This window comes from Sciurus vulgaris (genome assembly GCF_902686455.1).
Source record: "Sciurus vulgaris genome assembly, chromosome: 17".
Lineage (NCBI taxonomy): Eukaryota > Metazoa > Chordata > Mammalia > Rodentia > Sciuridae > Sciurus > Sciurus vulgaris.
In genome coordinates this window covers 17,153,419-17,177,683 of record NC_136478.1, presented here as the reverse complement: position 1 = coordinate 17,177,683, position 24,265 = coordinate 17,153,419, and the positions used below count along the sequence as shown (strand labels likewise).

General features: G+C 53.3%; 1 protein-coding gene across 1 annotated transcript in view; it reads right to left on the bottom strand.

Annotated features, from left to right (window-relative positions):
- Window positions 1–24,265, bottom strand: part of SMPD3 (sphingomyelin phosphodiesterase 3) — an 84,897-nt gene that overhangs the window by 4,650 nt on the left and 55,982 nt on the right. The window contains exons 3-7 of the mRNA XM_079116869.1: window positions 8,871–10,397; window positions 3,968–4,043; window positions 3,717–3,872; window positions 836–925; window positions 538–601 (exon numbers count right to left, since the gene is read on the bottom strand). Coding sequence (XP_078972995.1) covers window positions 538–601; window positions 836–925; window positions 3,717–3,872; window positions 3,968–4,043; window positions 8,871–10,187 — 1,703 coding nt within the window. The 5' untranslated portion in view covers window positions 10,188–10,397. The remainder of the gene's footprint in view (window positions 1–537; window positions 602–835; window positions 926–3,716; window positions 3,873–3,967; window positions 4,044–8,870; window positions 10,398–24,265) is intronic.

The following is a 24,265-nucleotide window of genomic DNA, read 5'->3' as shown; positions in this document are numbered from 1 at the left end:
TGGAGAGTAACGAGCTTGTGTTCTCTGCTTGTGTTTTTATTTGCCTAATTTATGCTACAAGCTGCTGGTTCCCTTTCTCAGACACCTTACCTAGTGTCTCTGCTACAGGGGTGGGTCTATGGCCAGGCCATGGAAGATGCTGGCTCTTTTTCCCGTACCAGCAGGGCCCCAAGGCAGGCTGGGTGAGCCCTACAACAGGAGCCCAGACTCTGACTGCCAGTTTAGGAAACATCCCCTGGACACCCCAGAGACTCTACCCAGCTGAGTTTCTCAGCAAGGCTAGTCCTGGGGGTTAGAGTCTGGAGGATAGCAACCAGCTCCACTTGCTGCCAGCTCCCAGCTGAGACCCTGAGGTTGTCAACAGCAGAGGAGGGCATGTTCTTGCAGAAGGAAAGCCCTCACTGGTCTGAGCCAAAATGGCTCTCCTAGCTCCTGCCAGCCCCATCTCTCCACCACCGAAGTCAGGACTTCAGAGTCTTGTAGAGACCTGGGAGATGGTTGGGATGGGGTCTTGCTCGCAGCAGCATGGGAACTTACTTTTGAAGATTGTCAGGGGTGCACACATCCTCATCATAGAGGCCGTTTGTGTCCAGCAAGGTACCTGGAGACAATGATAAGAGTGGTCACTGATACTGCAGGCAGGGCCCAGTCAGCCCCAATGGGGTGGCCTCTGGGGTTTAGGTAAGCCAGGTACGGCAGAATTTCTGCTGGCCATGTGCAGCAGACTGGGGCCCAGCCCCAGCAGAAGGGCCTTGTGGTGGGTCCTGGTGATCTTTCCTTAGGAAACCTGTGGGGAGCCCAGCACTCAGCCAGCCCTGCCCCCAGCCCAGCTCACCGATGGCCCACGGCTTCTCCTCCCCAGGCCCCAGGCGGCAGGGGTCCTTGTATCGTGTAAACAGGGAGTGCTGCTGCTCCAGCTTGTCATCTGTGTGGAGAGGAACAGGGAGGAAATACTGTGGGGTTATCCTGTTCTGAGGGGCCTGCTGTTACCAGATGCTGCCAGATGGCTGTCCTTTAGGTAACTGCCTTTGGGTGATCCCCACAGGTGGTCCTGTGATTCATGTCACTGGTTTTCTATGCCCTTGAGAACTACCCCATCCGCCACCCAGCAACACTCACCTTAGACTTCAACTTTCCTGCCTGAGGTCAGAGGTCACTATCCCTCTTGGGATTCAGGAGACAGTGACCTCAAGGCCTTCCCAGATCCTATGGCAACCCTTGTGGAGGGCTGGCTAATGCTGCCCCGGGCAGGACTCCTGGCCTCTTCAAAGAGCTGAGTGCCTGACCCTGAGGGAGGAGTGGACTCCACAATTTCAGAAAAGAAGGGACTTGCACCGGGTTCCCATTTGTCCTGCCAACTCATTGAACCAGAAAGGCCTTTCTGTAACCCTGTGAGGGAAGACTGTTGAGTGGGGTCTGGCCAGGGATTCCCCCAAGCCCTTTTTTTTGGTTCTAGGGATTGAACCCAGGGACACCACTGAGCTACCTCCACAGCCCCTTTTTAAAATTTTGAGACAGGGTCTCACCAAGTAGCTGGGACTGGCCTCAAACTTGTTATCCTTCTACCTTGGCCTGATGAGTAGCTGGGATTGCAGGCATGAGCCACTGCGCTCAACAGAAAGCCTCTTCTTTTTCTTTTTCTTTTCTTTTTTTTTTTTTGGTACTGGGGATTGAACTCAGGGTCATTCAACCACTGGGCCACATCCTCAGCCCATTTTTGTATTTTATTTAGAGTCAGGGTCTCACTGAGTTGCTTAGGACCTCGCTAAGTTGCTGAGGCTGGCTTTGAACTTGTGGTCCTCCTGTCTCAGCCTCCTGAGCCACTGGGATTACAGGTGTGTGAAACCACACCCGTTTGAAAGCCTCTTCTTGTGTTGGCTGGGTCTCCACTGTGACTCAGGAAGACCTCAGGAGCATTCCAGTTTGGAGTTGGCCACAAGCATGTGACTAAGACAGGACCACAGGAACCGGTGCTGGGGCCGAGCTGTGGTGTTGGGGATGACAGCACCACTGCCCCACACAGCACCTGTAGAAGACGGTTCCTCTCAGCAGGCTGGTGGCTGTGCGTTCTATGGTGGGGACTTTGTTCTCCCTGCCCAACCTGGAGCTCCCACTGTCATCAAGAGCTGCCTCTTTGGCCAAGAACAAGAGCAGACCGAAACGGCAGCCATCTGCTGCCCCCAGGTGAGGGCACCATCCTGTCTTCCCAGAGAGACCTTTGGGTTTCCTGCCTCCCTGAGGACTAGGCCGAAACTCAGACCCCATCCTCAACTCGCTTCGGAAGCTGTGGCTGGTACAGGGGTGACAGTCTGTAAGGTTCCAGGCCAAGGGAGGTTCAGAGCTGCCCAAATCCTTTGTTGGTCCTTATATAATTAAAAAAAAAAATTTTTTTTTTGGTGATTCTGAGGACTGAACCAGGGGCACTCTACCACTGAGCCACCATCTGTTTATTTTTTATTTTAAAAGTTGAGATAGATCTCTCTAAGTTGCTGAAGTTCTTGCCAAGTACTGAGGCTGGTCTTGAACTTTCTATCCTCCTACCTCAGGATCCCGAGTTGCCGGGATTATAGGCATATGCTACCATGACTAGCAAGATCAATTTTGAAATCGATTATTTATGATTTCACAGATGATGAATTTGGAATCAGTTTAAAAGTTTAAGGCATGAGGGACTGGGATTGTGGCTCAGTGGTATAGCACTTGCCTAGCACGTATGAGGCACTGGGTTTGATTCTCAGCACCACATTAAAAATAAATAAATAACTAAATAAAAACAATGGTATTGTGTCCATCCACAACTAAAAAGATATTTTTAAAAAGTTTAAGGCATGATCCCCAGGATTCAAATTCCAATTCAACCACTTATTGTCTATGTGACCTGGAGCTAGTTATTTAACTTCTGAGTCCCAGTTTCCTCTTCAACACCATGTGGAGAAATACAACACCTTCCTCAGGGTTGTTGTGAAACTTAAATGGCAGTTAGAGCCGGGCATGGTGGCACATGCCTGTAATCCAGTGACTCAGGAGGCTGAGGCAGGAGGATCATAAGTTCAAGGCCAGCCTCAGCAACTTACTGAGACCCTAAGCAACATAGCAATATCCTGTTTCAAAATAAAAAAATAAAAAGGACTGGGGATGAAGCTCAGCAGTAGAGTGCCCCGGGCTCAATTCCTAGTATTGAGAGAAAGAGAGGGAGGGGCTGGGGTCGTGGCTCTGTGGTGCAGTGCTTGCCTGGTACGCATTAGGCAGTGGGTTCAATTCTCAGCACCACATTTAAAAAATAAATAAATAAAATAAAGGTATTGTGTCCATCTGCAACTGAAAAAAAATTCAAGAAAAAAAAAAGACAGGGAGAGATGGGGGTGAGAGGGGTGGTGAGAAATGGAAATTAGTAGTCCTGCCTGGTTCAGAGCAAGGGCTGGATGTATGGCTCATGTTATTCACTAGCTCGCCTTCAGTCCGAGTTTCAGAGGCCTGGAGCCTCGCTTGTCACAGGTTCGTTTTTAGGGCATTGCTTTGTCTCCAGCCAGCAGCCTCTGAGCTTTCGAGGTAGAGCGTGGGCTCTCCTGTTCTAGGATTTCGTGGGGGCAGGGACATCAGAGTCAGGCTAAGTTCCCCACCCACGCTTTCAGGAGGAGCAGGAAGTTCTCCGAGCTGCCGAGCTCAAGCCTTGCTGGCTGTGCCTGGAGAAGCAGACCGCATGGGGAGGGCCTCACCAGAGGAGCAGTTGTCAAAGTTCAAATCTCCGCAGAGGACGTCAAACACCACCAGCTCCTCGGGGTTGGCTGCGCTGGACGAGGAGGTAGATTTTCGGAAATCAGCCAGCCAGTCCTGAAGCAGGTCCAGCTGCTCACACCGGATGGCACTGTCCTCTGCAGGGCAGAGACCATGTGAAGAAGCTTGTGTGGGGCCCTGGCCGGGCCCCAGGCACTGATCCCATCCCCAGAAAACCATGCCTGTGACCTACCTGGTGGGGCGTGCAGGTGTGTGCAGGCAATGTACCCGACGATTCTTTGGTCCTGAGGTGTGCTTCCCACCTGCACCTGGGGGCGGGGGGCAAGGTGTCAGTGCCATACCCACCAGTCACCATTGCTTAAGGTACAAAGGAACAACGTCCACTCCCCTCTTGTCAAACCCTCTGGAGCCTTGCTCTGTGGCAGGCTCCTGGTACTCTGGGGTCCAGGGAAGAACATGACATGTCCTGCTTCTAGGAGCTTAAGGCTGGGTGCGGGAGACAGATGCATAAAGAAAACATCCACCCGTGGTGTCGCACAGCCAATGATGACCCATGCAAGACTTTATGGGGGCAAGTACAGAATACACAGCCAAGCAGCTCCTGCCATCTCCTGGTGACCAGAGCATCCATCCTCAATGCCTGTCCACTTATGTGTGGTGGCTCTGCCTCTCTCCCTCAGCTACACCCCAGACCTGATCCCACCTTTGTGCTTCTTCCCTCTGAACCTGAGGCCAGACACCCCTCCCGGCAGACCTGGCCGCAAAGCCTGACCCACTCTCCACTCTGAGGAGCCATAGACCTGCCTCCTGTGGTCCTCATTCTCTACCCCTTTGGCTGCCTGGTAAGATGCTTCATCTGCTTTTCCTGAGGTTCCCTGAGGTCCCTCAGTCTTAGATGAGCGCTCTGGCCTGTGTGTACACAGCTCTGAGTCTCCGTCAGTTCTGGCCAACGTTTCCATGTTCTGGGTCCAAGGCCCTGGGCTGCTCCTTCTCCACATTGGTCTCTTCATGCCTTCATACCTGCTCTCCACCTGGACCTCTGTCCTGGCCTCCTTGCTCACCTCCTTTACCAAGCACAGAGCAACTCCAAGTGGGCTGGGGCAGAGGAGGCCACTCCGTCCACCTCTGCCCAAGCTGCACATGACCCTGGCAGTCTGTCTCCAAGTGCTGGCTTAATAAAAATGGGCATTTCAATTTTATGTCACAAAGATGACTCAAAATGTTACTATCCCAGGTCATATAACCCTTAGCACAATGGGTCCCTTGCTGTGGTTGGGGGCAGCAAGGGGCAGCCACAGAGAGATGCTTCCCACCCCAAGTCTGAAGGCCTCCAAGACCCTCTGAACATGCGACAGTTGATGGCACCCACTTGGGAAGAGTCCTTTGCCCAGATGCTTCCCAAGGACTGGCATGGGCATCTATCCCTGGAGGCTCTCTTGCTCTTTATCTTCCCTCTTGTGCCTGAGCCACCCTCCCTAGACTTTGCTGATCCATTCCAGGGATTTTCTGTAAGGAACCCAGGCCCAGGAACTTTCCGGGGAGGTGGACTATAGATGCCAAGCTCCCTGTTCCAGCTGCTGACTGAGGGGGTCACAGCAGCCGCTGCACAGACCACCTGCTCCAGCGCCCCGATTGGCATCTGCCTGTCCTTTCACTACTGAAGCTGGGTGGGTATCTTCTCTCCTACCTGGACTTTCTCCTCAGCGAACAACCCTACCTTTCTCCAGCTTCTCACCCATCTCCCAGCCCGATGCCCGACCTCCCTTCCCAGCACCCACTGGATGGGTGTCTGGCTATTTGCAAATGGGCTCCACAGCGTGGATGAGCTATTTCTAAACTCATGTCTTCGCCCTTTACCTTTTGCCCGCACTCCAGATCCAAACAACCTCACAGCATCCCCTGCCCCAAGAATGGCTCTGTGAAGTCACCTGCTGTTGAAACTCATTGTTAAACCACAGTACTCAAACAGGGCACATGATGGCGCTGTCGCCCCCGCGTTCCTCAGGGAATAGGCTTCCCCTCAGGGATCACTCTGTGAGCACTTACCACTTCTCGCCCCAGCTGCCAGGATGACACTGAATGTCTACTCTTCTTACAGATGGACACACTGAGGCCCAGAGAAATTAAGCCAGGGGTCACGAGGCTCAGATGGGCAAGGTGGGTCTGGGTACCATCTGGTGGCCCCACACAGCTCTTCACTGCTTTCTGAGCCGCTGCTACCTTTGCCCAGCTTCTTTCCAGCCACCCATTGTCAGTCTTAATGTGCCAGCCTCTCCCTTGCTCAGCACTCAGTGACGCTTGCCCTGGGCTGAGTCCCAGGCAGGGACAGGGCACATGGGCAGAAAGGCATCTGATTCTGTCTGGTTGCCGAGAACCTGCCCAGAGGGAAGACACCAGTGCAACAGCAATGCCACAGCACCTGTCACACACTCCACCTCTCCCTCTTGATCCCAGTGTGATCTTGCCAGGACCCACTTTATTATTTGCTGGGACTTATTGATTCCTGGCTCGTGTCCCTGGGAGCCACAGAGTCTTGTGTTTCTCTTGCAGAAACAAACAATCACACTGAGAGTCTGTGCCTTTTAGTCCTGGTGGGCAAAGACTGTCAATAGAAAAGGTGCCTGGAATTAAGGTCTGTCGTACTGAGACAGAGGGGAGTCCCTTCCCTTCCTTCACAGGAAGTTGCATTTTCCTAAAAGATCTGAAGTTCCAGAGTAAACTGTGTGTGCAGGGCTGGAGGAGGGAGGTGACAGAGGAAGGGACTGTGGGCAGCACCCTTCCTGTGTCCCGAGCCCCCTCCCGAGCCCTTGCATGCGCTAGGCACAAGCTCCTCTCTCCAGGGCAATATCTGAGCCCTCAAGGCCACCACACAGCCGGGCACAGAGCTGAGGAGCACATGAAGGGAAGCGCCTGCTTGTGCTGGGCAGGACCAAGACCAGCAGTGCACGGGGTATAGGGGCCCCTGGGGGAAGGGACAGAGCACAGGCTGCTGGGAGGGTGGACTTTCCCGAGGCAGTGGAACATGGCGAGGCGGGTCAGATCTGTAAGGGAGGAGGAGACCCAGCTCCAGGAGCTGGCCAGACAGCCACAACCACAGATGGGCCAACACAAGACTGGAGCCCAGGCCAAGGTGGCGGGGTTGGAGACACAGAGTAGTGCCAGGGGTGTTGGAAAGTAAAATGAAGAGCCCGGAACAGACAGGGTGGGCCCAAGGAGTGGCCAAACTGGCTTCTGGATAGTGGAACTGGGAGAAGGCAGCCCAGGGCAGATGCTGAGTTTGGTTCAGCAATGAGTGGGATGTGTCCTGGAGGCAGTCAGATGCAGGGCTGGGGCTCCCAAGGGACATTTGGGCTGAGACAAGGCTGAGGGTCATCAGCAAGGGCAGAAATGGAAGCCGTGGAGTCACATTCCCTAAGGAAGGTGCAGAATTGGCTGGGAAATGAAGAGAGTTGGTTAAGTGGGGTTGTCCTGGCCCCCAACCTGGGTTGCCCGCAGCTGTGCAAGATGTGGCAGGTTGGTGCTGCCAGACCTGCATGGTGTCAAGAGAAGTTGCAAAACTGGGTTTTATGTGAAATATCTTGAATTTAAAATATTGGTCAATTAAAAAATAGTTTTAGTGGCATGGGCCAAATTAAACATACTTGTAGACCAGTCTGAGACCCAGGAGGTAGAGAGAGACAAAAAGAACATTCAGCACAGAGCCGCAGAGGGGGCTGTCCCAAGGAGACTATTGTTGACCTTGGTGGGAATGGTGGTCAGGATGCCAGGCAAACAGGGAGGTAAGGGAACATATGGGTTGGCCTGGGCAGAAGTGGATGGTGGTGGGGAGGTGTCTCTGGCCTCGGAACCATCTGTAACAGGGCAGGGATGAGAGGGCACACCCTCCTATCCTGAGTCTGACAATATATACCCTTCTTCCCCAGAAAGTCACTCTGGCTGCTGAGACAAAAATATACCCACAGAACAGTACACCAACGAACCGTATGCCAGAATAGGAAGGCTGGATCTATTCGCCAGAGGAGTTTTCAGCATCTCTGACTGTGAATGAAGAGCCAGGGACCCCACTCTGTCCTGGTTGAGCTGCACAAGAGACACTGAGCATCTGGAGTTGGGGGGCCAGCACCCTCAGGTGCCCGTCTGGCTCCATCAGGCTCTGTGGAGACAATCCACCCTCACAGGCGCCAGCTCACACGCCAGCATTTTCCTGGACAGGCTGAGTGCGATGGCATTGAGATGGGAATGGAAAAGTAAGGGGACCCGACCTGCTCTGGGGCTCTGAGCCATGGCCCTTCTGCTGAGCATCTACTTTGTCACATCTCACCTTGAAGGAGAGAACCCACACCCACGGCAGCTGCTGCCTCAGTGGCGGGGCAGAGAGCCCTGTTGTACCTCAGCTGGCCAAATGATGCTTCAGAAAACTCTGGAAGTACAGCGACTTTTGGACAGAGAACAAAAAGTCGACACTCTGTGCATCTCAGGCTCAGTGGAAGATAATGCGTAATGACCAAATTACCATGGTCTGAAAACTCTGATTGCATCCAAATTAGCAGAAATAATTATGATTCACTTTAATTCGTGACTATGGAAGCAAAGCCATGGGTTGGTGGGCAGAGAGCCTGGCTCGGCAGCTGCTGACAGCCAGGAGGGAGGGTATTCAAGCCAGTGAAGCTGGTGGCCTTGGTGAGCTGGGTGAGGTCCTGCCTGCACCCTTTATCTGCACCAGTCTCTGCCTCTTGTGAATGGGGCCCCTGTTTCCTCCTCTTCCTCCTCTGATCACTACCATCATCACCATGGCCATTGTCACCACATGAACTACAGAGAGGCTCTGAAACCTTCCCAGGCCTCATCTCAATGGTTCACTCCCACACTTGCCCCCATTTTACAGACAGGGAAATGGCAGCTCAGAGATCTAAGGAATCGGCCCACATCACCCAGAGAGTTCTGCCTGGCTTTTGTCCCTATGTTTGTATTTCTCTTGTCACTGCACTGGTGACAAGGTTCAGTTGCATGAAAAATTTTGTCTGCTTCCCCCTTCAGCTCCCAAAGGAGAGCAAGGACACCCTGCTGCAGCCCACCTCCCCACGTGGCTTGGGGACGGCTGGTGTGTGGCCCTCAGGTTGGCCAAGGACTCCTACCTTGAGAAACAGAGCTCCCTTAGAGGCCAGGGCATCGAAGCTGCACCCATTGGGGTAACAGTGATAGGCCACGTCCATGACTGGGTAGCGGCTGGCAAAGAAGAGGCCGCTGTTGAGACACTTGAAGTCGCAGCAGCCGCGGCAGCCATAGACCCCGACGTCATACAGGATGTACTCGAAGTAGCCATGCAGCTGCTCTTTCAACTTGGCGGCTGCCCGCTTGTCGAACACCTCCTGCAGGCACAGGAAGTCCAGGTTGGCGGGGAAGAAGGCTGAGACCTCGTGGTCGAAAGCCTCGTCCGGGTGCCGCCTCCTGCGGGCGGCTTTCTTCACCACGGAGGCCTTGTACAGGAGCTTGCTGTTGGCACCCGGCTCCCCGCCGCCACCGCCATCTGGCCCAGCTCGCGCCTTCACCAGGGACTCCCTGGAGGCTGAGGGGCTGCCCAGGCTCCCCGAGTCCCCATCCCGCTGATTGTGGTTGGGCGTCTGGCCCCGTGAGCCTCCGCCAGCCCCATTCCTGGCTTGGCTCCCAGTGGCAGGGTCATCGCCTTCAGGTGGCCGGCCCCCCTCCTCGCCACCGATGCGCACAATGCAGGCGTCCTCAAGGTTGCCGTCGGCTGGGTCCCCAGAGGCCGGGCCATTGGCAGCCTCATCACCTGTGTGACGACCGCCATCCCCCTTGTATTCCACAGAGGCTGTCCTCTTGATGCTCCCAGGGACAGCCCGGGCCCCGCCCTCGCCGCCCTGTGGTGACACCAGGCTGCTGAAGCTGGCTGCGCTGATGGAGGTGTTGGTGGGCGAATCGATGTAGATTTTGATCTGGGGCCGGGCTGCCCCATTGCGGATCCTCTGCCCGATCTCCTTGGCCCGCGCTTGGGTGTTGAACAGGTTGTTGAGCCTGGCGAGCGAGTCGGGGAGGAGGCAGAGGTTGGCGGTGGCGAAGCAGAAGCTTTTGCCAGCCCCTGTGCCCTTCCATTCACCAAGCAGGGCTGCCCCTCCAGTCGGGCTCTTGTCCTCCAGCCGTGAGTAGATGTAGGGCCGGCGGGCAGACTGCAGGGGGGACCAGAAGAGGAACCCGAGGAAGGCGAAGGGCAGCGCGGCCACGAGGAGGGCCAGGTAGACGGGTGTGAAGAGGGCGGTGCAGAGCAGCTGCAGGCAGCACGGGTCGTCCGCCCGCTGGCGCTTCTCGTAGGTGGTGGGTATGAAGGAGGCCGCCAACCGGTCCACCAACCAGTAACATGGGAAGATGAGGGCCCAGGACACAGCGTGCAGGGCGGACAGACAGCTATTAGGAAAGGGGGTCGTGTACAAAACCATCGCAGCTCACTGGGCACCGTGGCCGGCCCTACTACATGGTGTCCATGGCAGCCTGACGCTTTCCTGGGAAGGGGTGGGCACGCTGGGGCAGCTGGAGGAGGGGTCGCCTCCTTGCGAGATTCGACTCTAGATGGTTAGTGGTGAGTGCTGGCCAGCAGGTCATGGATCACCTCCGTGGGCCATGCTGGGACGTCGGGGTCTACGGAGAACCTGCAGAGACAGAAAGCGAGGGGCTTTAATTGATCTTTAAGGGAGCAGGACTGTTCTGAGGCTGGAGCCAGCAGGCTCTCAGGGGCATGCGGGGGTCAGGAGATGGTCCCACTCACTCAGTTTGCCTAATGTGTTTTGTCCGCCTGGAGTAAACGGCTTGGTCACATGACTGTCCCTATCTGTCTTTGTCCCTAACTGTCTTGATCTTGTGACCTAACTGCTTGAGAAATGGCCCTGGTTTTCAGATGGCACAGCTTTGTGGTTGCGAAGGGGACATGAGCGGGATCTTGGAGGATGCCTGGGCTGACGCTGGCAGGAGCAGCATGAAGTCCTTCAGAAGCCAGGGGCATTTTTAAATGGGTAGGCAGTGACCCTGGGTTAGAGGAACTGCAAGCATGCCACACGTCACTGAATGTCAATTAGGTCAGGGCAGAGGGCAGCGTGGCTGGCAGGGCCTGAGAAAAGGGTGGCCCCACCCACAAACACCCCACTCTGGCTGCAGCTCTGCCTGCGGATCAGCCACAGGCTCTGCCCCCACTGGACCCCAGCAGGAACCCCTCAGCCCCACCAGCAAGGATCCTGGCACAGCCTGTGCCTTACCAACTGCCAGAATGACAGTCACCCAATTACAGGGACCCTGAACTTTCAGAGAAGTTCCCTGTGGGTCTCGCCCAAGCTTTAGTCGTTCTCTTGCTGAATTCCTCAAGATGCGAGTCTGGAAAAGGCCCTCAGCCACCTGAATATATCCACCCTGGGTCCAGGTACCAGGCCATACAAGAGTCGCAGTGGGTCTCAGAGCAGGCTGGAGACTCCACCCAGGAGAGGTGACAGGTACACTGTTGAGCAGGGTGTCCTATCAATACGGACAAGAGTCTACATGTTTAAGCAGGCTTCACGGGCCCGGGGTGTTCCTTCTGAGGGGAACTTGTGTGAGCATGACCCAGAGTTGACCTTACCAGGTCAGCCAGGGTGAGAGTGCCGACTGACCCTACCCAGTTTCTGCCCTAGTACTCTGGTGGGCCTGACCCACAGTTCGCCACACCCTCTCCTCCTCCTGCATCTTTGGTCACCCAAGTCAGGGACCTGGGTATCATGTGGACTCCACCCTCTCTGTTTCCATGTCCCATATGTCCCTTCTGGAATCCCTGCCTGGGTCCAGGACTGCGTCATACTTCACCAACTTCATCAGCCTCTACTGGCCCTGCACACAATGGCTGGAGGGACATCTCCTCAGTCACCTCCAGGTATGCCCATCTCTATAACCCCTGTGCCCTTCTGAAGCTTGCATCTCCTTTACGGTGACAGTGAGGTCCTGTTCTTGCCCTGTGATTCCCTCTCTCTGCCTCTTGACTTGATTACAGCTTAGAAATCACCTTCCCAGAGAGTAGTCTTTGCCTTTCCCTTGCCCAGGGGACTTAGGTACCTCCACTGGGGGCTCCTGTACCCCTCAAATGTGGCCAAGGGCTGGGGTTGTAGCTTAGTGGTAGAGCACTTGCCTAGCATGTGTGAGGCACTGGGTTCAATTCTGAGCACTGTATATAAATAAATTAATTAAAGATCCATCAACAACTAAAAATACATTAAAAGAAAAAAAAAAAAAAAAAAAAAAAAAGAGTGGCCCAGTCTCTGCAGTTCTGTGTCACAAATGCTTTGGGATATGCACACCTCCTCAGCAGACGAGAGGTTTCTGGAAAGAAGGGGCTCATAAGGGCACCAGGGAGCCCCAGGTTGGCATGGGCAGGCACTCCAGAAAGGAGGCAAATGAGCGGAGGTTGATCCTGAATGCATCTGGCCAGAGAGGAGGTAGTCATTTTCCCGCCAGACCCATGGTGTGAGAATGGGTCGTCTATGTGGCACATCAGTGGCCCAAGCATACCCCCAAGGCCACCACTCCTAGGGCTGATGGTGGGGTGCAGATATCTAAAGATGAACCTAAGCTGCTGGCTCTGTCTGGTTCTGAAGAACACATTTCACAAGGCTTTGACTTTGTCCAGGGGAAATCAGTTTGAAGGGAATGCTGGAAACTTACAGTGCAGACCACAGTGGAGAGCCAGTTCTGTGCTGGGCCTTGGTGAAATCTGGGACCTGGGCTCCGGGCTCAGTGTGCTCAGAAGGGCTGGTGGGTGTGCAGAATCTTCCCACACTGCCATCTGGTTTGGGAAACTCCAGTACGACTCACTCACTCTTTCTTTAATATCCTAGTAATTCATGGCTGTGAGAGGGGTAGGCTCAGCAAATCAGCAGCCCTGGCTGGAGTGAGGAGAGGAGAGGGAGCTGTCTGCATGGACCTCTGTCTCTGCTGCATCCACGGGGCTGGGGGCAGAACCTGTGGGTTCTATTTCTGTGGGGCAATAGGGGGTGGTAGGGGCTCTCCTAAGGCTCTTCAGATACCAGTGATTCCTGCATTTGGCACCAAGATGCTGAGGGAGGGCCCAGGCCATACTCTTGGAACCACCTGGACACCACACCAAAGTCTAGGAGTAGACCTGCTCCTCACTCACCCTCTCTCTCTCTTTCTTTCTCTCTTTCTCTCTCTCTTTCTTTCTTTCTTTCTCTCTTTCTTTCTTTCTTTCTTTCTTTCTATCTCTCTCTCTCTCTCTCTCTCTCTCTCTCTCTCTCTCTCTCTCTCTCTCTCTCTCTCTCTCTCCTGGGGATTGAACCCAGGGGCACCTAACCACTGAGCCACATCCCCAGCCCTTTTTATTTTGAGACAAGGTCTCACTAAGTTGCTTAGGGCCTCACTAAGTTGCTGAGGCTGGCTTTGAACTCGGAATCCTCCTGCCCCAGCCTCTTGAACCACTAAGATTACAGGTGTGCACCACCATGACCAACTTGTCCTCCTCATTTCTGGCTTGAAGTCACCAGTCAGCACCATCCTCACCTGAGCTCTTAGCTCGCTTGGGCGCTGTCCTCCTGTCCCCAGTGTGCCCAAACACAATCTTATTCTCTCTTCCTTTGGTGGCCCCATTGTCTTGGGGAATAAAGTCTAGTCTTCCAATCTCTGTCTAAGGCCCCTTGTGCTGCTGCACCCACCTGGCCCTCTCTGCTGCCATCCCAGGTCCTTCACAGGTCCTCCGAGTCCACATGCAGGCCCCTGTACTGTCCTTCCCTCCCCCTTCCTCCCCAATTCCCCACACCAACAGGAGGGCTCCAGCACCCAGCCGTGCCTGCCCAGTCACCAGGCTTGTGCTCCTGCCTGAAACTCCCCCTCCGTCTCCCCCTCCTCCTCCGTCGCCCGTCTTCGGGCTCAGAGATGTGCCTCCTCTTCAGGGGGGTTCTTCCTTGGCCCCATCCAAGGCTGCCTGTAACCCCCAACCACCCCCCCACTGCTGCCCTTTTGCCGAGAGCCAGCACTATTTATTACTTGGGATTTTGTCTGTGTTGTGAGCTCATCAGGATCCATGTCTATGGCTGGGCCCTGGTTGTAGCCTCCCGGCTCAGGGAGGGAAAGAACAGGGGCAGAAATGGCTGACTGAGGGGTGAGTGCACCCTGCTCAAGGGGCAGGCGGGGCAGGTGGGGCTGTCCATGGCAGGGCTCAAATCACAAATCACCCTGTGTCAGGGTCAGGCTTCCCCCATAAGCAGGCTGAGCCCTGGCTGGGATGACACTTTTGGAGAAAGGACTAGGGAAGAAAGAGTGCCCAGGTCACACCGTGCTGCCCTCAAAGCAGCACAGGCCTGTGTGCTACAGGGTGGCCAGAGCTCTGTTATGGTCGGAGGTGGATGCAGCCTCACTTCATAAGAGGGTTCCTGAGAGAAATTTCTCGAACTTTCCATCTTCCCATGTGGCTTGTTCCCAACACTGGCAGGTCAGTTGGGGTCTGCCGTTTGCTAGGAGAAGGCTATTGGGGGTGAGGGGAGAGACTCCCTCTCAGCTACTCCATGTTTCTCTCATTCCTGCTGTGACCACAGACACCCTTCTGAGCAAGTTCTCCCAGCCCTGCCTGCAGAGGTACAGAGTGGCCAGGCCTGCTCTTCCTGCCTCTCCTGGGCTGGTCATGGGCATGTTTATGGTCCTCATTTGGGTGTGGGTGGAATCTGGTGGCAGTGGGGCTTCTCCTTTAAGAGGATGGTGGCCCCTGAACTTCCCAGCCCTCCCTGCTGCCATCCCAGGTCCTTCACAGCTATGCTGCATCCGCCATGTAGGGGTTTATTCCCTTTGCAAATCACTGGCCTCCCTCCTGTGGTGCCCTGGACAGGAGGAGCACCCCAGATGCTGCCCCGGCCCTGCCCTGTGCAGGTCCCGTGTCTACACACAGAAGCTGCTGCTGCAGGCGACGCAGGGGGACTGCCACTGATGAGCTGGTTTCTAAAGCTCCGTGGCTAATTATTTCGTCTCAGGGAAATGAAAGGAGGGTAAACAAACAACACACATTAATTAGTCTGATCTACACTTTCCCCATGAAAGAGGCACGCTACAGTTAAACATGAGAGGCTGGAAACTTCTCAAAGAAACCTTGAGTCCTCAGAGGAGTGACCGTGGCAGGCTGTGCCTTCCCCGGCTGGTGCAGGGCCCAGGCCGGTCCTAGCTGTACCCACGTCTCCTTTCTCTGGCCTGTGCTGCTTTGGCAGCACTGGGCTATGGTGGGTGGGCCTGGCCTAGGCTCTGTCTCTGGGTGAGGGCTCCTTCCTTTCCTTCATGACCCGCTTCTCTCTTCCAGGTCTGAGGGCTGGCAGATTTGCCAAGCAAAGCCCACCATGGGCTCTAATGGGTCTGGCGGGGCCAAGTCCACATGTGCTGAGCTTCTGCAGCTCAACCTCTCAGACCTGATTGCTCGTTTAGATTTCCTTTTGATAAGGCCAATAGCCATCCCTGGGTTTGTCCCCTTTGCAAATCCTGGTGTGTGGCTTCTAGGGTTACCAGAAACCACACATTCTGTCCCCACACCGTGGTCTTCAGAGCCAAGTTAGAGTCCTGGATACCCTCACATCTTAAGGGATGCTGGCAGACTCCATGGTTACTCCTGAGCCCTGGAAGTGGGGGCAGGACTCCTGGTGGTTGACCTCTCTGTTCTAAAAATGGAGACCAGATTCACCCTCTCCCTGGGCTTTACTGCTCAGTGTTCAGGAGTGGCTGATCTGAATGAAATCCTGGCACTGATCATGACACGGGGGCTGCAGTACATACCTCCCAGGGCCACCATGAGGACTAGAGGAAGTCAGCTTGTGATTTGGTCAGCCCTGCTTCCTTCCCCTCCTCCCCTGCTGAGGACAGTCCCCACATGCTCTGCTTTCTCTCCCTAGCCCTTGCTCTCTGCACTGTTCTGGGGACTAGCTTGAACCCAACCATGGGACTTTTTCTTTCTTCTCTTTTTTTTCCTGGTATTGGGGATTGAACCCCAGGGGCACTTAAACACTGAGCCACATCCCCCACCTTTTTTTATTTTTTATTTTGAGGCAGGATCTCACTAAGTTGCTTAGGGCCTTGCTAAGTTGCTGGCTGGCTTTGAACTTGTGATCCTCCTGCCTCAGCCTCCTGAATCTCTGGATTCAGTGTGATGCCCAGCCCACCCAGGGGACTTTCAGGACACTGACTGACCCAAAATGCCTCAAGATTCTCAGAAATGCCATCTGCACTGTTTGGGCCAAAGTCAAAGCCTTCCCTAACTTGTTCCTCTCCCTGCAGTGAGGACCGGACTGGACAGTGCAGCCAGGACAGGCCACATGATTCACAGGTTGATCCAGGTAGGAGGGAAACTTTCCTAAGGATGTTGGGAAGCCAGGCAATCCCAAGTTCATCTGGGAGAGGAAGAAGAGACAAATCCTGGGCAGCACCCAGGAGGTCACAGCCTGTTATTGTTATTTTGTTGTTGTTATTATTCTGGGTTGGCGTAGGGCACTGACAGCAAGCAACTCCACAATGTGGCTGCTCCTGCTAGTTAATCTGTCAACAGTGACACACCTGGTTGTTAGCCTGTGACCTGGAAAGGGGGGAACGGGCTGCTTAGAGGCCTGAGCTAAGCCAAGACCCCTCACCCCAGACACTGGTATGAGGGCAAAGGGGCATCCCCAGGGAGGGCATCCTCAGGAACGGTCCTGTCTGGGCCGGCTGCGGTGAGCAGGACTGCTGCTATTGGATGCCAAATTACCAGGACCCAGGACCACCATTCCACCCCCTGCTCCCTAAGAGACAGACCTGGAAGGCATGCTGGGGGCACAGGCCCTGTCGGTATTAACAGCTCTAAGGTTCCTGGGTGGAAGTTGAATTTGACTTTGAATTTCTTCTGCAGTGGTGAAGTGAGCAAGCTAGACTAGTTCTACTAGCCAAGACAAGCCCTGGTCCCTCTGTGGATGCCCATACCATCTATGAGGTATTCCTGAGCTTTAGGAAACTTCTGGAAAGTTGATTTGAGGGCGAAGCTGCAACGTGTCTTTCACCTCCCTTTCCTTTGGCCTCCTGCCTGCTGGACACTCTCTTCCCAGCAGCATGGCCAGGAATCCTGGAGCAAAGGGATCTCCTCTGAGTCCTCTTTGTGTTCATAGGCTCACGTCTAAACAGGGGCTGAGCCAAGCCCCCAGTTTCTGCAGGAAAGGCCCAGTGGCTTGCTCCAATCCAATTACCCGAATGTGCCTGCATCCGCCAGCAGCACAGAGATGGAGCCAGCCCATTCTGCCTAGATGCCTGCCGTGGAGGAGTTGGCATGGCAACGTGAGCTCTGAGCTGCTGAAACTTGGAGTCAGCTTGTCACTGTGAGGACAGAAAGACTGAAGAGAGATGGATGCCTTTCTGAATGCGGAGGGGGGTGCACATACCCAGACTAATCGCTGAAAGCCAAACCCCGGACGGAATAGGGTCTGGTGTCCAGCATAAATATAGGGGCTGTAGCAGCGACTCCCACGGACACAGGTGTGCCAGGTAAACGCCTATTCGTTCTTCTAGATCAAAAGCACCCACCACTCTGCCTCTGCCTTCCTTTTTGCTTCACTTCTCTGACATGGCAGACGAACTGCTCTGCTCCACTGTGGTGGGAACTGGGGGCTAGTGAGCCAGGCCTGGCCAAACAGCACCACAGCCGCCTCCCCCAGTTGGACAGTCACGCGGCCAAGCTGGACAATCTGAGATCTCCCTGGAATTCTAGCCAGACCCTCTGGAAAGAAGCCTATATTTTCTCTGAGATGAAAGTGCTGTGCTGAGAGCCTGAGGCTTCTGGGACCTTTCTTGAGAGCGAGTCCAGTTCAGAGGAAAATAGACCTTACGGCTAAAAAGAGAGAAGCCAAGTTCTAGTGACATATTTGAGTTCGGATCTCCCTGTGCCTGAAGCCATTCAACCTCCACTCATTCTAATTAATGAGTCAGCAAATTTCCCTTTCTTTGCTCCTTTTTTTTGTCACTTTGAGTTAGGTTTCTGTCACTTGCACCAAAGGGATCTTGTTTCATATACATTCTAAAACAATTCTTTTTAGCCCCTCCCCTGTGCACCTCCTGTCTCCTCTGGGCTGCCTGTGGAGCCACCCTCCTGAGCCCCGAGGCCCTGCAGGGCTGGCATCCCTCACAGAGTCCTGCAGTGGCAGCAGTGTGAGCCAGCAGGTGTTACAAACACAAAGTACGTGTCAGGTGCGCACAGTCAGGCCTTCCTGCTGGATATTGGACAAGTTTCTCAATAGATGCTCTGAGCCTTCATTTCCTCATGTATTAAGCATGGCTATCACATCTCAGGCTAGGTGGAGACAAGCCACAAGGAGGTGGAACAAGGACTTAGACTCTTCGTTTTTGCCTACAAATGTCCTATGGATGGCTAAAAATGGGATCAAAGACTTGGCATCTCTGCCGCCATTTTGCATCCTTCTCTTTGCTCTGACTCACTTTGGATTCCAGGAACGAGGTCTGATCACCTTGTAATGAATTGAAGCTACTCCCAACAGCAATTTTCTCATGGGGGACAAGACCCCACCTAACCAGTCCTGAGATAAAGACGGACAGATGAAACCTAATCACCATCACCTGCTTTGGCCACTGGGGAAAACCCCCAGATATGCAAACCCCCAACCTTTGCCCTCATTCCCCTTTCTATAAAACCTCAAAGTCATTGTCAGTCCCTTGAAGACAGGACTAAGGATGTGGATTTTCTTGTCTTCCCAGTGTAGCTGCACAGATTAAAGTTCCTTTCATGCTTTTCATCATTTCCTTTTTTGTTTAGTTTCTGGGGCAAGCAGCTGGACCCTATTTGTTGGATCCCCAGAGTCAGGCCTCTGGCCTAGAACTCCAATAACAGAGGCAGACACTTGGTGCAGGGGAATACCTGCCTTCTCTCTATCATGATTACTGTTACTGCTACCACTGGGGATTCCCTGCAAAGGCCCTTAAGAGGGCTGGGGTGTTGCTCAGTGTTGCTTAGCATTCACAAAGTCCTGGGACCAACCCCAGAACATAAAAAAAAAAAAAAAAAAAGAAAAAAAAGAAACATACATACACACAGAAAAAAAAACAAACCTTTGTGATATAGCCAGAGCCTTCAAAGTTTTCTCATATGTCTGTTCGATCTTATAAAGAAGCACCCCCCTCTCCCAGTGAAGGCCAGGACAGTGTGGGAGGTGTCAGGGCCTGTCTCCTGGCAGGACCTGATCGGAGCTCTCTGTTGTGAGCTGCCTGTGTGAGCCAGCCCAAGTCAAAGGGCTCTGCAGAAGCCAGGTGCAGGCAAAGGGGCCATAAAATTTTCAAAAAGAAACTTTCCACTGGAGTTATTAATGCATCATGTGGTTTCTGAGAATAGGAACATGCTGAAAGCAGCTCTGGGGTGCTCCTTCCACCAGCCAACCTCTGCGTTTCCATGTTAGGACTCAGAGAGCCCACATGAAGCTGATCGTGCACCACTAGAAAGCTGATCATGCATGATCGGAAAGCAAATCTCAAGCCAGGGTGGTGGAGCATGTGCAAGGGTACCCAAGCCAACCTGATGTTTAAAATGCAGGACCCCAGGGCCAGGTCCTTGTGCCACAGTGGCAAAGACGTTGCCCTAAGAACAGGGGGTCCATCACAATGTGGGGGCAGGGAGCTGCATTTGACAATCTGCCTGCCCCAGCCTCTACTGCCTACCATTTTGGATCCATCTACTGGTGACCACAAAGGACAGCACTAAGGAGAATGTTGGGGGGTGGCTGGCACCTAACTCTACGCCTGAGTCAACCCAAGTCACAACTTCCCTTACTCTCATGGACCCTCACATTTCATTCAAGGACCTTTCTGTTCCAGATCTGTCTGCTACGGGGCTCCTGCCAGTCTTGTGCCCTCAGAGAGGCTGAGCCAGGATAGGAGTCTAGGGTGAAGGCTTCCTCCATGATGAAGATGGGGTCTCAGGTCTCCACCCTGTTCACAGGCCCTCCTCCACAGGGGGCACCGATGGGCAGAACTGGAGCAGGCCCAGTACAGCCAAAGTCAAGCATCTACCTGGGCCTGGGCCTCTGAGCTCAAGTGCCCTATCCTGCCTGGGTTCTGGGGTCCGTACCTGACCAGGACCTCCCCAATGGTCACACACAGAGGATCCTGGAATCCTCTAGCAGGTCACATCACCAGCCTCAAGGGAGCTCTGTGGGGTCCTCTGTGTGAGAATGGTCATTCAGTAGGCTGAGTGCGGAGAAAGCCCCATGGGCTCCCAGCACGCGCCCAGCTGGTCAGTGCCATCTCTACTGCAGGGATGGAGAGCAGAGGAGACTCACTTCTCTCAGGCTCCACAGTTGAGGCTTCTGTCTCAGCAAAGTCCCTGCTTCCCTAACTCAAATGCTAACGTCAGTGGTTCATGTGATGAGCAAGGCTGAGAACACACTTTAGAAGGAGTGACAACATGTTTTCTATGGAGGAGAATCTTAAACACAGCCTGTGCAAATGCTAGGATTCGTGCAGACCCCGAGTGCAGATGCGTTTCAAGCACAGCGCTTCCTGCTGGAATGGGTCAGCCGCCTGGGCGGTGGGGAGGCCTTCCAAGGCACCAGAGAACACAGATGAGACAACAGACCTTCCCAAAACAGAACAGACTTGCAAAAACTCTCCTGAAGGGAATCATTACACATTCAGCCTGACGTTTTCTATTCAAAGAACATTTAACAAACCGAGTCCTAGAGGAGAATTTGTGCAGAGATTAAAAAGCAAATGAGTGAGAATGAGTAAATAAAACCAGGCACCAGTGTGTCACCAACTCTCCCAACAGCCCTGGGAAGTGGGCCTGAGGGCCTGGCTTTTTAGACTGAGGCTGGGTCTCGCACCTCACTGTGGGTTGAAGCCCTAGACTGGGCACTTTTGGAGACCCCTGACCCCAGGCTGTACTCAGGGCCTTCCTCTGCATACAGTACTATGGGAGGTCTGGGTTCCAGGTGACACCTTCAGTTTCCAGGAATACAACCAGATCTACCCTCCAGGCATCACTTTCTCTATTTTCCTTTCGATGGCAATAATGATGTTCCTCTTCCCTGAACTCAGGTCAGGCAGGAAGCTCACTTCCTCTGTGTGAGGACCAAAAATGTCCATTCCTGCTTTGTGTCTGGGGACCATGAGGCATTAGGGCAGTTGGACCTTAATCTTCAATTTTTAGTGGAGATTGTTTTTGCACAGAGGCAGCTACTTAGGTGACATAGAAGGTAAACCCATAGAAATAGAGAACCAAATCCATTGGAAAATTCTTCCCTGACAGGGGTCCTTGTGTGGAGTTGCTCTCAGAGGGCTGAGCAGAGCCTATAGGAGAGGGGCAGGAGGTCCTCTGAGGTGGACACAGATTGAGATGGCGCCAACAGCCTGTGCTGCACATCAGAAAAAACAGATGGGACACCACCAGCCCTGCTGGCTGATGGGAGCACCCAGGGCTGTGAGGAGCAGGGCCAGGGCAGCAGTTGTTAAAAAGGGAGGCTGGGGCCTCCTAGCGAGTCAGGTGTGACTGCAGGGGGTTCACTGCAAGGGCTGAGGAGTTTCTGGAAACAAACTTTGCCTTCTTGGTGTGTATGGTGCTGGTGTCCTCTAGCGGGTGGGGGGACAGGAAGGTTATGGGTGTTGGGGAAGGTAAGCAATGAGCAAAGGAGAGACAGGTCATGTGGAAGGACAGAGAGGGAGCAGAGTGGGCTCCAGGCAGGACTCAGGAAGTCCTACCTGCCAGAACCACACCTTTGATGACAGGAGGGACCACCAGATCCCTGCCTGCGGCGAGGACGCACGGGGAGGACCAGCTGTGGAACATGGGCCTGCGAGGAGGACTCGACAGGCTCACTCACAGTTGGTTTGTTTAATTTCAAGATGGCCTGTGTGGACAGCACCCCCAGGCCACACGGCTGGGCAGCTCTAGTAATGCTGCCTGCTCAGAGTGTGGGGGCGGCGTCTGCTCCTGCAGTCCCTCTGGCTGGCAGCCCAGCTTGTGACTGCACCCCTACTTCCAGAGAGAAGGTGTGCAGGGTATCTTACCAGGCTTTCTGGTAAGTTTTAGGGGAAAAAATGTTCAGGACAATGAGAAAGCAGTCTATGTAGTTTCAGCCTGATTTGCTTTCAGACAGGCTGGGGCTGGGTGTGTGGTTCAGTGGTAGAGCGCTTGCTTAGCATACATGAGGCTCAGTGTCCCCACATCACAAAAGAAAAAAAAAAAAAAAAAAAAAAAAAAAAAACACCCCATAGGAGCTGCACTTTCCCCTGTCTCTTTCCTCCTCTCTCAGTTGATCTCATGGGACATCTATTCCCAGATGACAAAGTCAAGATTGACCTATTTGATTGACCTCCAACTTTTCCTCTAAGTTCATCATTTTTCTTCCTCCACTTCCCCAACCCCAGTTCTGACTCCCCGTAGCCCCTGGACCCCAAACCCCCACCCTCATGGCTTGCCTCCTCTCACCAGCCCCCAGTTCTGCCTCCCCAGTCCCCGGGATCCCTTCCCACAGCCATGCCCCAGTGCGGATCTGCAACAGCCTGAACCTGACCTCTGCCCTCCCACCTCAGCTGGTGGCTGGTAGTATCTTTTTAAACTACACAGTAGACCACTGCTCCTCTCTCTCTCTCTCTCTTTTAATATTTTGTTTTAGTTGTAGGTGGACACAATACCTTTATTTTATGTGGTGTTGAGGATCAAACCCAGGGCCTCACACATGCTAGGTGAACGCTCTACCACAGCCGCAACCCTAACCCAGCAATGGTCTCTTCATCAAACCCCAGTCAGTCCTCACCCAGGGCTCAAGGGAAAACTGTAGGCCCTCTGGCCTCCCTCAGACAGACCATTTCTGTCTTGGGCACTGGTAGCTTCTGTGAAGGTATTGCACAAGTTTGCAGTATGTACGCCAGAAAGGTGACTAGCCCCTGTCATATACATATGTCACCTTCAGATCCATCAAGTTAGAAACAGGACGAAGAGACAGGAGGCTCAAGCTCTTTTGACAAATTCCATCCCTCCAAGTAAAAGGAGCAGGGACTTGTGTGTTCCCTGTGGCTTGTCTCTGCAGGACCAGGGACTTGTCTACATGGCATTCTGGGGGTGGGAAGGAGGTGCTCATCCACCTACCCCAACCTTCATTTCTGCCAGGGAATGAGAGTTCTGTTTTTCTAACTCTGAGGCCAGACAAGGAACAAGGCCTTTGTCCCCCTCTAACTCCCACGGACCCTTAATATTTTATTCCATTGCCAGCTCCTACCAGAGAGTAGGAAACCTGCCACCTGACTGACACGTGGTAGACCTGCCCCTGTTGACCCTGCAGCCAGAATGGCTTCGGCAAGCCAGCTCATCCGAGGCTACCTGCAGCCATTCAGGACCTCAAACTCACTTCTTCCCTTCCTTCCTTTCTCTTTCCCTGCTGAGGTAGGACAGAGCCAGTCCTTGACAAGGACGTGAAAGACTGGAAATGATCATTAGAAAGGCAGAAATAATGGATCCACCCCTAGAAGCCATCTGAGCAGAGACACAGCACACACCTCAAAGAAAGTGCTCTTCACACTGGGGGTGTACTGACACTGCAAAGTCACCTCAGATGGGTATGGTCGGCACCACCGTACTCGTAAAGAATCTGAGACTCAGAGACATAAATGACAGTTCCTGAGAGGTAAAACCAGATCATCCGTCTCCAATTTCCCCCTTTTCTCTACCTTTCCCACCAAGATTCAACATAAAGGATAGGCAGACATATTCAAAATATGTAAATGAGCATCATTCATCAAACTCCCATGGTTTGGGGGAAGGGTAACATAGTCTCCTAATCTCTCTCTCTCTGTCTCTGTCTCTCTGTCTCTCTCTCTCTCCCACACACACACCTCTCTTCCTCTCTCTCTCTCTCTTTTTTTTTTTTTTTCTGTTGCTACTGGAGATTGAACCCAGAGGTGTTTTACCACAGAGCTACATCCCCAGTTTTTTTATTTTTTATTTTGAGACAGGGTCTAAGTTACGAGACCGGCCTTGAACTTGCAATCGTCCTGCCTCAGCCTCCTGAGCTGCTGAGATTACAGGTGTGTATCATCATCCCTGGCAAGTATCTACTCTTGTTTCTCAGAATGCCTATTAGTTTTGAATTGTTTGTTTGGGATGAATTCAAGAGAATTAGTAAACTTGTAAAACTTCTGATACATATTGCCAAACTGCTTTCCACCAAGGTCATGCTAAGTTACTGATTGTTTGAGAATAGCTGTTTCACAATACCCTTCCCAACTCTGGGTTTTAGCATCAAGAATATGCTATATTTTTCTGACAGTTTAGAGGGCAATGATGTCGGGTTACCTTTTCCAGGATGCCTAACTTGTGTGCCTTCACTAGATTCTCTTCCTATGTCCTGAAGGAGTTGGTTTTGCCTCTGCAGATGTGGGAGAGCAGACACACCCCCTTCCTGCAGGCACCAAACTTCCCAGGTGGGCAGGTTTGCCCCACACGGCTACCCAGAGCTGTAGATTTCAAAATTTTAACCAAACTGCACATCTTTTTCTT